Here is a 14611-nt window from a genome sequence, read left to right on the forward strand (position 1 = left end):
TAGAGATACTATCTACGCCTGATTTTATGTCATATTATTGGGCCTACCTGCTTTGAAGATTTATACACAAGCAGCTCTTGAAAGAGTTTTAATAGAGACCGATGATAATTTATCACAATGTCTTGTAAAGGCTTCATATTTCAATTTCCCAGTGCACTTAGAAGGTTATTTGCGACGATGCTGATTTTTTGTGAACCAGGAAATGTTCGCAAGTTATGGAACGACCACTATGATTCTCTTTCTGAAGATTATAGGAAACAATATGGATGTGCCAAACGAGTGCAAAATATGGTCATCATCGACATTAGAGTCTTCCTAGAATCTATGAGTAAAAAGCTTAGTGATTACGACCTTCCAAATGTCGTTGCACACATCGATTTACATTCAAGAGACTATCATGAGGTGCAAGAAGAATACTCTATAAATGTGGAAAATAAAGACTTACTTGCGCGAGACTCTCTCAATCCAGACCAGAAGTTTGCATATGATGAGATAATGAGGCATGTTGATGAAAATATTCCGGGTGTGTTCTTCATAGATGGTCCCGGTGGAACTGGAAAGACATTTTTGTACAAAGTTTTGTTGTTTAATATTCGTGCTCGTGGTCTTAATGCACTTGCAACTGCCACTTTAGGTGTTGTAGCTAACAACATGCCAGGAGGGAGAACAGCTTATTCACGATTTGGAATTCCCCTCAATCTTGATAATAACTCGATGCACAAGATCACTAAACAAAGTCGTAAGACTCAACTACTTTGCGAGGTAAAGGTAATCGTATGGGATGAAGCAACAATGGCTAAGAGGCAGGTGGTAGAAGCAGTTGATCGGACAATGCAAGACATCACAGATGAGAAGCTCCCTTTCGGTGGAAAGATAATGGTTATGGGAGGTGACTTTAGAAAAGTGTTGTCAGTCGTGAGACGTGGCACTCAAGCACAAATTGTGGACTCTAGCTTACGAATGTCACCTTTATGGGCTTCAGTTAAAAGGATTCGATTAAATATCTACATAAGAGCGGTAAATGACCATGGTTTTATGATTTTTTTTTATTACGAGTCGGTGATGGAAAAACGGAAACATTGGACGAGTCCTTTATTCGTATACCTGATAGCATGTCCATTCCATACACTGATAAACCTAATTCAGTGGACGCTCTGATTGATGCAATATTTCCTTCTTTGCAATCCAACGGCACTGATTCAAAATTTATCATTTCGAGGGCGATATTGTTAACTAAAAATGAAAGTGTTGATGAGATTAATAATAAGTTGATCGAACGATTATATGGCGAGCAAAAAGTTTACTACAGTTGTGATGAAGCGAAATATGACAAAAATAACTTATATCTGATGGAATATTTGAACTCGCTAAATGTTAGTGGTGTACCCCCTCATTATCTTCGGTTAAAAACTGGGTGCCTAGTAATACTTTTGCAAAATATCGATCCTTCAAACGGGTTATGTAATGGCACCAGATTGATATGTCGAGCTTTCCAACAAAATGCCATTGATGCAGAGATAGTTGTTGACCAACATACTGGGAAAAGAGTGTTTTTACCAATAATTCCTCTATGTCCGTCTGACGGTGAGATGTTCTCATTCAAACTAAAGAGAAAACAGTTTCCAATTCGGCTTAGTTTCTCTATGACAATCAAAAAAGCTCAAGGACAAACAATTCCAAATGTCGGTGTTTATCTGCCAGAATCGGTATTCTCACATGGCCAACTTTATGTGATATTGTCTAAAGGAATATCACGTGTCAATACCATTGTATTAATAAAGCCGGAAAAAACGTTTGATAATGATGAAATCTACACATCAAACGTTGTGTACAAAGAAGTTTTATATGATTAACAAGGTACAATCAACAACTTAGTATTTTACAATTTCTTCAATTATGTATCTTAGATGCTCATTTTATTTTATATTTAATGTAGTGCTAACAGATGAAGTAACATGATTGCAGATTGGTGTAGTTTATATATTGGACATGTTATAAATGTACAAAACTACATGATTGCAGATTGTTGTTATTTATATATATTGTAAAATCAAGTATGAACTATTAGATGAAATTCCAAATGTAGACTCAACTTGTGTCGTATTGTAGGACTATGCACATAGCAATAAACTATCCGTTGAAATGAACTATTCGACACAAATAGTCTACCAAATGACCGTAATAAATAGCTTACGTCTAAATGAAACTAATCATCACATTAAAACTATCTTCCGAAAGAAACTCTTTGCCGCCCGACGCTTAACGCGGGTAAACGGCTAATATATATTTATATAATTTGTTTTTCTGGAACCGGTTTTTGTACACCTCTCAGTGTGTCCTTAACCTTAAGTTTGCAACTTATTATGTACTTTTCATAAACTGACATTTCAGCCTGTAAAGTTTAAAACGTTAGTTTTCGGCCCTTGAATAGGCCCATAGTTATGCTAATGGATCTGGATCATCTTATATAAAAGCCTGCTGTCACGAGACTTTCTTTTACCACTAATCATATTATCATACAATGATATAATCATAAATAACATGCCAGATCTCTCCCAGACTAATGTTTATTCCATGAGCAAAAAAATAATAAAAAAAAATAATAATAATCTGGAAGGTTATGCTTATAACAAAGTGAACATCTTGAAGTAATATTGTTTTCCTAATCGGATCTCATATAAAATTTAACGTGGATTTGCTGGAATTACACATCCATTTTAACTTTATATATTTTATAATAGATATCACCAAAATTAAGTGGTCCAAAATAAATATTTATTTCCTTATCATATTAATATATATGAATACATCTTTCTACGTCGGGAGTTACATATCCATCTCCCCTTATATGATAACATAAGATCATTCTCCGTTCAAATTTCAATAAACATTTATTTTTGAGATTATAGGTTAGAAATAAATATTTAAATAGATTAAATATAGAACTATCATCTAACCATTTCTTTTTTTCATTTATATATTATCATATAGAACTAAGGAAGTGTCCCGCTGTACAGAGTTAGATTTCAATTCAGCCGTTTGTTATGAAATCAAATAAGGAGGATCAAAATATCAACATCCCAATACAACAACTAATAAGGACATCAGGGCTCAAGCCATAAATAAAAGTCCAACAATTGAAATTATTCCAAAACAGCAAAAAACTTTAAATAGTAAAATAGATGGGTGAATTGAAAGCACTTACAACAACAAAGATAAAATCATCAAAAAACTTGAAATATGAAAGCTTTGTCAATACAACAACTAACATTAAAAAAAAGAACCAATTGGACTTCTATACATTGCCTTTAAAACCATGCTCACAATTTATCTCCATTCATTGACTCAATTTTTTGTAGGAATAAATTAAACTTTCAAATCATGCTTCATAGATCAGAATTTGGGAAGATTACTTAAACTTTTAAATCATGCTTCACTGATCAGAATTTTCAGTTAAGTTACTAAAGGATTTCATGGTGTTTAATAGAACTTAACACCAATTATTTGCATTTACACATTACATTTCTTCTTGTCAAGTTATTCTCTAACAATACTCATTACACAAAGCATTCCACAATCTGAAAAAAAAAACTTTTAATACATCAAACTGATGAAAAACTTTCAGTTTTTCATATTACTCAATTACAAAACACGTAATTTAAAGATGACAACAAAAACGATATATAATACTAAAAATAAGATTACTGAAACTTTTAAATCATGCTTCATTGATCATAATTTGGGAAGATTAAAATTTCCAGTTAAGTTACTAAAGGATTTCATGGTGTTTAACACCAATTATTTGCATTTACACATTACCTTTCTTCTTGTTGAATTATTTTCTACCAATACCCATTACACAAAGCATTCCACAATCTGAAAAAAAAAAAAAAAAAAAAAAAAAAAACTTTTAATACATCATATTACTCCATTACAAAACTGATGATTTAAAGATAACAACAAAAATGGGATATAATAGTAAAAATTGATTCTTATTTGAATTGCCTTCAAAATACGTTGTTATTTTTTATCTCACAAAGTTTATTTACCTGACCATTAGTTATGGGAGTTTCACCAGGGTAGTTCACAAAGAACTACTTATCATCCTGAAGATCTATTTAGCAAGGGTAAAATGATAATCTTCTCACATTTAGATATTAATTTATTTATTAACTCACTGAGTTTGTTATAATCCTCCTGTCCTGTTCACAGAATGTCAATTTCTCACCATTAATATATTAATTAATAAAAATTATTATAAAGTTGATAGGTTTTTAATTGTCTAAAAAGATTTCATAAGTTTACCAACACTATCCCATAAGCCAAGATTCACAGTTGCACCATTGATAACCACATTGACACTGGAATTATCAAATACAGTTGACACGTAATCCTATTGATAAAACAAAGAAAAACAAAAATAAGGATTCAATTCAAATGTATAAAGACATTAAATGTGGATCCATTTGTCTAATGTGTAGAAATGAAGAAAGCCAACAAAATGAAGAAGATGTATTTTAAGAATTCATGTATTTACAGGATAATAAAAATATTATTATTTAATAGGAGAATAGACCAATTAAAATATTTGGTATATATATATATATATATTTTGATGTAATCAAATAGATCATCCAAACCCAAGTTTAACTATTTTTTCAAGCCAACCACTTTAATTGGTAGTTAAAGTGGTGTGGTCACAATAGAAAATTTTATCAAAACAAAACATAGTGGTTTTAGTATATAGACAAACAAAGCAAATATACCCCATATCAAGCGTATTTTTGTGACAAAAACACTTGGTTATTTTTCGAATAATTAAATAAAATTTACTTTATTTTATATAAACAATATATATATATATATATATATATATATATATATATATATATATATATATATATATATATATATATATAAATTACCAAGTACGAAAATCTACACCAATAGGTTTTGGGAATTGTAAGAAGTTTCCTGAATGCAAATATGTTGCAAATACTGTCTGTATAAAAAAATTATAGTCTTTAATTTAGTTTTTTTCAAAGGAAAAAAATATTTAATATATATGTCAGGGTGGAATATTTGAACCATAGTTACTAGGATCGCTTCCCCCCTTACGTTTTTCGTTCCAGATCGTACGGTCCAAAAACGGGACCAATTGCGATCCAATCGTTTCCTAGATCGCGACCCAAACGCAAATTCGACCGACCCTAATCGCTTGAATTGTCGATTGGATTACACTAAGGATCGCGATTTCAACCTACTGAATCCGTCGCACCACCAATTACAGGAACGCCGACCCATCAATTTCAGGAACGTTCGGGAAAAATTGAAAATTAAAAAAAAAAAAACAACAACATCGGGCAGCTGAAACGTTGGTTCCAGAATTGGGGAACCCAAAAAAAAGAACGATGGTCACGAGGTATGGGGAATCAAAATCAATTGAAGTATTGATCTTTTGGTATTTAGTATACTTTTTATATTTATATTATTATATGTTTTAGTAGTATATGATACATCGTACTACATTACGTGGTACACCGTTCCACGTACCGAAATAGCGTTCCAGAGAAGACTACCCCCCTCGTACCGAATTTTATAGATTACCGATCCTCGGTCCCGTTTTCGTTCCACGTACCGGAACGATCCCGTTTCCGTGTAACTATGATTTGAACATACTGTTAGATATTGGAACAATCCATCTACCTGTTGTGGCTTCAGATATACACCTCCAGTTATATAAGAAGCTCGCAAATCATATAACAACAATATATGTTCAGGTAAGGGCAAAATGATCATTTTCATAAACTTAGCAGATAAACAGAGGGACAAATTTGTAATTTACTCACCTATTGCACGAATACAGAATGTTGTGACCCTATAACACAAGAATCTATTCGCACCATTGATCTTTGAGCAGAAAAAATTGAATTCATAATGGCAACATATCTGAAAAATACAAAATATTTTTGTTAGAATAAAAGGAAAAAAGAAATTAAAAAAAGAAGAAGGGAAAATGACTTAAGAGGGTAACTACCTCTTATCTGTGTTCACATATTAGCAACTTCTTTTTTTTATACATAATAAAGCAACTAACTTGTTTTAACTATTTAAATTACACCAATATTACCGGCTAATATCTGTTTTAACCGGTAACTCAAAGGGAAAATAACTTAGGAGGTTAACTACCTCTTATCCGTGTTCACATATTGATAACTTCTTATTTTTTGTACATAAGAAAGCAACTAACTTCTTTTAACCGTGTAACATCCCAAAAATCATCACCAAGAAATTTCTTTTTTAAGTTAATATTAAAACCATAATTGTCGAACCATTAATTTAATACTCCGGCATCGGGCCCCGCCCGACATCAGGCCCCGTCTAGCATCGATCCCCGCTCGGTATACAAATATGTCTCTCTTAGGCACCACCTGTCTCCGGGGCCCGCCCGCTAAACACATACAATCCTATAACATGCTAACACATAAAGAAACATACTCTACTTTATCCCTGTCCTAAGAAACATACTTTGGTAATAATGAGATACAAAACATCGTTCGTACTCAACTAGTGATGAGATACGGGAGCTCGCCCACACTCACCTCTTTACTAAGCACATACAAGTATCACACATACATCAAGTATAATCTAACATGAAAATATTCCTCAGGCACCCGCCCGACATCAGACCTTGGTCTGGAATAACATACTAGCAAACAATGCCTATGGCTAACCCCTGAGTCTTCCTACTCATAGACTACATGGGCTGGCATTGTGTCCTTAGACCCATTCACACAGTGAGGAGACTCACCTTGCACTGCTAAAGCCATGGCTGGAACTAGCTGAGTACGGACGAAGTTCTGTATCTCATTATTAGCAGAGTATGTTTCTTAGGACAGGGATACAATAAAGTATGTTTTTTTATGTGTTAGCATGTTAGATGATTGTATGTGTTTAGCGGGCGGGGCCCGGAGACAGGTGGGGCCTAAGAGATACATATCTGTATACCGAGCAGGGCTCGATGCCAGGCGGGGCCTGATGTCGGGCGAGCCCCGATGCTGGAGTATTAAATTAATGGTTTGACAATTATGATTTTAGTATTAAATTAAAAACGAAATTTTTTGTCATGATTTTTGGGATGTTACACAGTTAAAACAAGTTAGTTTCTTTCTTATGTACAAAAAATAATAAGTTGCCAATATGTGAACACGGATAAGAGGTAGTTACCCTCCGTAGTCATTTTCCCTTTGAGTTACCAGTTAAAACATGTATTAGCCGGTAATATTGATATAATTTAAACAGTTAAAACAAGTTAGTTGCTTTATTATTTACAAAAAAAAAAAAAAAAGTTGCCAATATGTGAACACGGATAAGAGGTAGTTACCCTCCTAAGTCATTATCCCAAAGAAGAAAGAAAGTAAGTTGAGAGACATATTATCCAGGTCCATCTTGTGATCCATGTAAACACAAAATCTATCATTATTTATCAGAGTAATTAAATTAATAGGTAATTTTTATATTATAATTTGTAAACTAATTGATGGATGTAGAAGAATTATGAATTACCCGAGGTTGTGGATGAATTGATCCATAACGAAATACTCTTTGTATTGAAAACCACCAAACCAAAAGACCAAAAGCTGATGCAGTGAAGTCGATGGGATTTACTTGGTCGATCTGTCGTCTATTTTGACTTATCTGTACAACAAGATGGCTACACATTTTTATGAAATTGTAACATTAGGGTACGAAATATGAAAAACAAACAACAACAAAGCTAAAAAAAAATAAGAAAAAAAAGAGAAAGAAGAAGGATGTGTCGTAGCAGGAGCGATGATGCCCTACCATCTGTTGGTCGAAATCGAAAGATAAAGTGTCTTTGTATGTGTTTCACCTAGTGAAAGTCGATTTCTCTCAGATAGATGAGGCCAACAAAAGTCGATTTCTAGAGTGGGGGTAGATGATAACTGCCTTCAATCAAATCCTTCTGTCACCGACTTTTGAAGAGATAATTTCAATCGACTCTTAACGGAGAGACCACTAGAAGATTTAGAGGAATTGTAGTGAAGGCGGTGCATAGAGAAAAAGAATCTAGAGACATGGGAGGCTTCAATCGGTGCAGGAAACAGAGAGACCGTCATGGGTGCAGAGAGTGGTGCATCAAGCTGGATTCCAAACTTGAGAAATCACGCTTCTAAGAGCTCCACCGATATTAGGGTAGGTTTTCAGGTAAACCGCCAATGTCGCACACCCTCAACACCACACACAAGTTTTTCTTCAAGTTTACGAACTGTGCTCTCGGGAGAAAATATGAAACAAACGGAAAATATAATCGGAGAAAGAGGCGGTGGGAAACATCCAGAAAAACCGTATATGAAGAGGCGGTGTGTATCAATTGGAGGATTGTGGCGACGAAGGACACGTTGTGTAGTAAGCGGTGGAAGGCACATTATTAATACGAGCAGGTTTTAAAAAAACAATTGATGATTGTCTAATAGGAATAAAGTATAAAGTAGTGTTCCTAGAGGAGACTCAAAATTAATATATATATATATATATATATATATATATATATATATATATATATATATATATATATATATATAAATATAATAAGCAAACTCAAAATAACCAGAAAAAATGACTTCTAGGGGTAATTATCTTTTTGTTTTGTTCATGTTTAAGCAATTTTTTTTATTGTACACATTTGATCATTTAACTTGTTAAATGGTTAAATGTGTACAAAAAAAAGTTGCCAAAATTTAAACATTTTTTTTTACATATTTCTTAAGATTTTTTTATAATTTTTAACAATATTTTTATGATATTTTTTCCTATAGTTTTGTAACGTCCTGTTCCGAATCGTTTCCTAATGCGGGGCGATGACCGAAGATCGAGTATCATAAGGCTTAGGGCCTTTGGAAAATAGAGATTTAGACCCATTTGGGTGTGGTAATGTAATTTAGGTGATTTGGGAGTTCGGTTTGTGTTTTGGAGATAAGGGGTATATCGATGAAGTGTCACTTTGGGATTTTATGGAAATTGGATGTTGATAGAAGCGTAGAGCTTCTCGTTACCTTTCTGTGGATGTAAGGATCATCGGAAACATACTTATAACGGAGAAGTTATGGTTTTTGGAAGTTTGGTGGTTACAGGGTTAAACCTAGTACACGGGGCGTACATAGTACGCGGGGCATACGTAGGTGTACGTTGGGAGTACTAAGCAGATGCATCACGAGTGTTCTTTGGAGTACACATGGTGTACCATAATTTCGCATGGCGTACTTCAGTCAGACCCAAACCCTAATTTAGGGTCTTGAACCCTATTTAAGCTCCTTAACTCACTACCAAACCCTATTATCTAAAGCCTACATCCCTCCAAACCCTAGAAACGAAACCCTATCCCCCATTTGAGTGGTTTTTGATCGTTTGGTAGTATTTCATGCTTTTTGGTGTTCATAAAAGAAAAAGGAACTTCTTGGAGAAGTGTGGGATTGCTTGAAGCTTTTAGATCCAGGCTTGTTGCATCTTGATCTACCTTTTGGAGGTATAAAGTTTCTATCTTGATGACTCTAGGTGTTAGATCTAGTTTAAGGAGCATTTTGGGTTCATTTAGTTCTTATAGCCATCCTTGTAAGTATGTGTTACTCTAAGAGCTTAGAATGTTGGATCTTGGTCTTTAGGAGGTCCATTATTCTTAAAAATGTCATCTTTATGGAGTATTTTGACCCATGCATGTATTAAGACCTTTTTAAGCTCTTTTTGAGATCTTGAGTCCTAGTAAGCCATGCATAAGTGTAAAGTTGTCGACTTTAGGTGATAAGTGGCCTTATGGAATCAGATCTTAGAGTTTAGCATACTATCTTAACCGATTAAGTGCTTATTAGAGTAAAAAGGTGGCCCTAAGGGGTACGTTGGGCATACGTAAGTGTATGATCAGCGTAATGCTCATTTTTGCATTATGGACTTGTACTATGTGCTTCGAGGGTGAGTATACGGGGTGCACCATTTTGGTACACGGGGAGTAGTCCCCAATATGTCTTTTTGGGCTTTTTGACGTTTGGGCCTTGTTGGGTCATTGGACTTCTAATTTTGGGCCATGGTTTGGCTATGGGCCTTTTTAGAATTGGTCCCATGATAGCTATTAGGCCCAATTAGAAAGTTAGGCCATATTGGGCTTTGGGTTGTGATTTTGGGCTTTTGTACATTTGGGCTGGACCTTGGTTATGGAACAAGTAAGAAAATGGTAAATTGGACTTTTACCCTTTAGGAAGTTGGATGATGGAATGGGCCTTGGATTTTGAGTTACCGGGTTGATTATTGATTATAACTATATTTATTGTTAGTTGGTGCAGGGTTATCCAATTCAGCGACACAGACAGTTATTTGGTTATCAACGGACTGAGGTGAGTTTTCTCACTATATCCATCGGTTGAAGGCACCAATGTCGGCCCGTTTCTTGTTATGAGGAATGTTTGTTGCATTTGTGATAATTGTATGAAAGACAATGGGGGTAGCCCATGACACTTGTCAATAAGACTGGGATTTGGCCCTCGGCGTCGCAAGGAACGACCATGGGGGTAGCCCATGACACTTGTATGTAAGACCGAGAATTAGCCCTCAACTTTACGAGAAAATACCAAAGGGGTAGCCCATGACACTTGTATGTTATGGTGTGTGATATTTTGGGAAACTCATTAAGCTTTGTGCTTACGGTTTTATGGTTATATTTTCAGGTACTTCTGGTTCGAAAGGGAAGGGCCCAACTTGATCGCAGTGCATCCACTCATGTTTCCGCATTATGATGATCTTAGGATTGTACCCTGATAACTGCTTTTTTATAAAGTACTTTTGAATATTTAGAAAAAGGATATTTAATGTTGACTTAAAGATAATTAATGTTTTGGTTGAACTAAAAATGAAAATTTTACCTCATAATTTTGGGACGTTACAAGTTGGTATCAGAGCCTTGGTTTAAGGGATTCGGGAACAATCTTGGGTGTGACTGAACTCAAATTGAGGAATTGGTAATTTTTCTTAAAAAGAAAATAAGTTTCTAAAAAAGAATTTTTGTAAAAAGGATGAAATTTTTAAAAGGATTCTTGTAAAGACAAAGGGGGTATGATGTGTGCAATCGACCAAGCTCAAGTAAATGATTTCCAAAATACTCATACATGTTTGTTATGATTATATGTTATGATAATTGCATGCTAGGATAAGGCTAGGGTTACTTTCAGGAATTTCATGATAGATTGGCCTGATATGTGATTCCTTGTAGCCTAGGAAGCATTGGATGCTACGCTAGAATGGGAATATGTATTAGTATCAGTAATTGCTACGTGTAAGCTTTAAAAATTGTATACGGTTAGGATCATATAGCCCTAGAATGATTGATTTGGCCCTATTTTGTTGGATTAGTGTCTAAGTCCATAACTATTTTGGTATGTACTTGACCCGATGGTGCATGGTCCTTCTAGGTTGCCTTCACCAAAGCAACTTGATAGGATGAATTATGGAGAGTAACGATTAAATATGATTTATTAATATATTATGGGAATAATATATTAAAGGAGAAATCATATTGTTTAATTAATATTAGTCAATAATTAATTGGTAATTAGTTTTGTGACTAAAAGAGATTAATTAAACTTAAGGGACTGGAATTGTAATTATAAGATAATTATAATTTGGGCCATGGATTGCCTTATATTAAGGGATGGACGAATTCTAATGGGAAACCCATAAGGAAATCGTCCATGGGCTTGATAAAAGGATCTATGGGTTGCTTAGGGCTTAAGCATCCAAATTAGGGTTTCCTTGTTAGATAACCCTAATAACCCAATTATATAAAGACCCCTTAAGGCTCAAAAACGTGGCTAATGTTCTTGTAAGGGTTTACACACGTTTTGGCAACCTCCAACCTCTCTCCTCTTCATCCTCTTGCTTATGGTGTTTGTGAGCCATTAGAGGAGTGACACTTGTGACTCTAAGCCTTCCAAAGTCAATTCAAGGAGGAATTGGGATTGTTATTGCTACATAACAATCAAGGTAATATCTTAAACCTAATTATATGTTAATATTGATTTCCATATGTTAGAATTAGGGTTTATAGTCTTGCATTCAAAGCATGTACAATAGAGAAACCTAGATCCAAGCATTAGGGTTTGTATGAGCACATAGGATGTCTTATGACCAAAACCCATCAGTGGTATCAGAGCCTAGCTTGGTTTCAATTGTATTGATGCATTGTATAACTGAAAAATTCAATTTTTTGGATTGTGGATGCTGGACTCGCCGAGTCCATGGCTGAACTCGCCGAGTCCATGGCTGAACTCGCCGAGTCCATGGCTGAACTCGCCGAGTCCATGCAGACTCGACGAGTCCATGCCTGACTCGACGAGTCAACTCGTCAGATAATGCTTATCTCGGGATTTCTTGCTGTTTTTGCATATGGATAGTTACCTTATCATGTTAGATCAATATAAATCCGATTTTATGATATATATGACTATATTCTTGATCTAATTAAAGATAATTATCAATTTTAACAAGATAATTGTTTCCTTATAAGATAATTGATTAATTATTTTGAGTAAATTGATAAATTGTTTTGCAAGAAATCATTAAATAAATCAAATATGGATAATTATGTGATTAAATGTTAATTTAAAATTATTTGTTATTTGATCCTTGTTGTTATTAAAGGTTTCATATTTTTCCCTTTAGGTTTTATAGTTTAAATTTGAACCCAAAAGTTTTGGAGTTTTGAAATTTAAATAGTTAAAACCCTAATGTTTTGAAAAAGGTTTCAAAATCTGCCCTCAAGTTTTGGAATTTAAAGGTTGATTAAAAGTTTAATTAGAAATGTTAAATTCTAAAACCCTAGTAATGTTTTGAAAAGTTCAAATCACACCTTATGGTTTTATTAATTAATTAAGGAGTATAATTAAAAGAGGTTTAATAAATCCATAAAAGTTTAGGTTAACCATTTAATTGAATTATAAGTATAATTCTTAAAGTTAACCATATAGTATTTTAAAAGTATAAAATACACCCTATACTATATATAACATTAAAAGTATAACATTATATATATGTATGAGTAAAAGTCAGTCTTAACGTTAGTAGGCCTCATTCACGAAGCTGGTCTATAAGGGGTGTTTAAGGAAATTGCCTATAAAATGGCGATTGAATGGGTATCCACTCTTACCCACCGCACTCTTGACTAGTGGAGGGTCGTTAGCCGAACGGGTAGGATAGGACGAAACCTTCCATTATAAGTATAATGAAATACAAAGTAACTAAATGTTTTTCAAATTCCCAATCTTAGTTACTTAGGAAAAAGTGAATTGATGCAATTCCACGAAATTACACTGTGTGCCCTTGCGAAGGCGTTAGTGGAGCGTGTGTGGTTTACCGGCACACTAAATGGTTCTGAGCAAAGGTAGCAAAGGGTGACTCAATGTTTGTCATAGTTCGGTGGAGCGTGTGTGGTTTACCAGCACATCGAATAGGTGATTGTAACATGTGAGGGCACCATGTAGTTTGCATGGTTATTCACACCCGCTTTGTGATCCTCGGCATCCCAGTCACAAACAAGAGGGGCATATCGAGATTTAAACATGCCATTGAAATGTTCAATGAATCTCAAAGGATCTAGGAGTTTTCATAGATTTAAAACTTAAATTTCTTTTTCGTTTGTCATGGTGGAAATTAGTGAATCGTCATTCACTTACCTTCAAATGTTCTGCAATTTGGGTTACGACATCCCTCTCCCGAGTTGTAGGATATTGTGTTGGGTCCTAGCCTTGGAATTTCATTTGGGTGATTTACCAAGGACTCAATCAATCAACTAACTTGAATTCGTTTTTCTCCCGATGTCAAAGTTCGACAACTATGGTCTTCTCAAATCCCGTGGAACAAGCATTCCACATGAAGATGATATTCCACGATTCGATCGAGGAACAAGAAATCATGCTTCACTTCCTCCTCCTCCTCCAATTATTCTCCCTAACCCACAAGATTGTAAAATTGAAAGGTTCAATGTCACTCAAGCCCTTTTGGCAAGTAAACATAAAGAGGGCAAGTCAGTGTGTGCACACGTCTTAGGGATGAAGTCACACATTGATAGGTTAAGAATGATGGGATCCGTTACCTGTGAGGAAATGGTTGTTGATTGGGTTCTTCAGTCACTTCCTAACTCATATAGTGAGTTCGTAAGAGAGTACTATATGGTGAACCGCAACGTGACCCTTAATAAATCTCACCTATATGCTTATTGCTGCTGAATTAGCAATGATTTGGCGCAATAGAAAAGCAAAGTTGATTGGTGAATCTGCCTTCAAGACCTCTATGGATATAGACAGTGGCAATGAAAGACATGCAATGATCGAAAAGTTTGATCATAAGAGAAAGGCGATGTCTGAAGTAGTTCCATGTGTTGTTCCAAAGGAGTCAATTTGCTTTTATTGCCAAGAGAAGGGGCATTGGAGACGAAGTTGCCCTATTTACCTAAGAGATCTAAGAGATGGGAGAGTCAAAAGTATGACTACGCTTTAGGTAAGAATCCACTATCTAACTCCATTAAGTTCCTATTCATTGATTCTTAATA

The 14611-nt window shown here is 34.7% G+C and overlaps 1 protein-coding gene across 1 annotated transcript; it reads left to right on the forward strand.

Annotated features, from left to right (window-relative positions):
- Positions 1 to 117: 117 nt before the first annotated feature.
- On the forward strand, positions 118 to 1853 carry LOC145005453 (uncharacterized). Its single transcript, XM_078964541.1, has 2 exons — positions 118 to 1030; positions 1147 to 1853. The coding sequence occupies exons 1-2, from the start codon at positions 118 to 120 to the stop codon at positions 1851 to 1853; spliced, it is 1620 nt and encodes a 539-aa protein (XP_078820667.1).
- Positions 1854 to 14611: the final 12758 nt, after the last annotated feature.

Source organism: Lactuca saligna, chromosome 1 (assembly GCF_052625555.1).
Source record: "Lactuca saligna cultivar CGN05327 chromosome 1, ASM5262555v1, whole genome shotgun sequence".
NCBI lineage: Eukaryota > Viridiplantae > Streptophyta > Magnoliopsida > Asterales > Asteraceae > Lactuca > Lactuca saligna.

What these genes read in the sequence shown, in the direction of transcription:
- LOC145005453 (XM_078964541.1), top strand. Translation starts at nt 118, where the DNA reads ATGTCTTGTAAAGGCTTCATATTTCAATTTCCCAGTGCACTTAGAAGG. An exon ending in AAGAGCGGTAAATGACCATG is followed by an intron (nt 1,031 to 1,146) that starts GTTTTATGATTT and finishes AACCTAATTCAG; the next exon opens with TGGACGCTCTGATTGATGCA.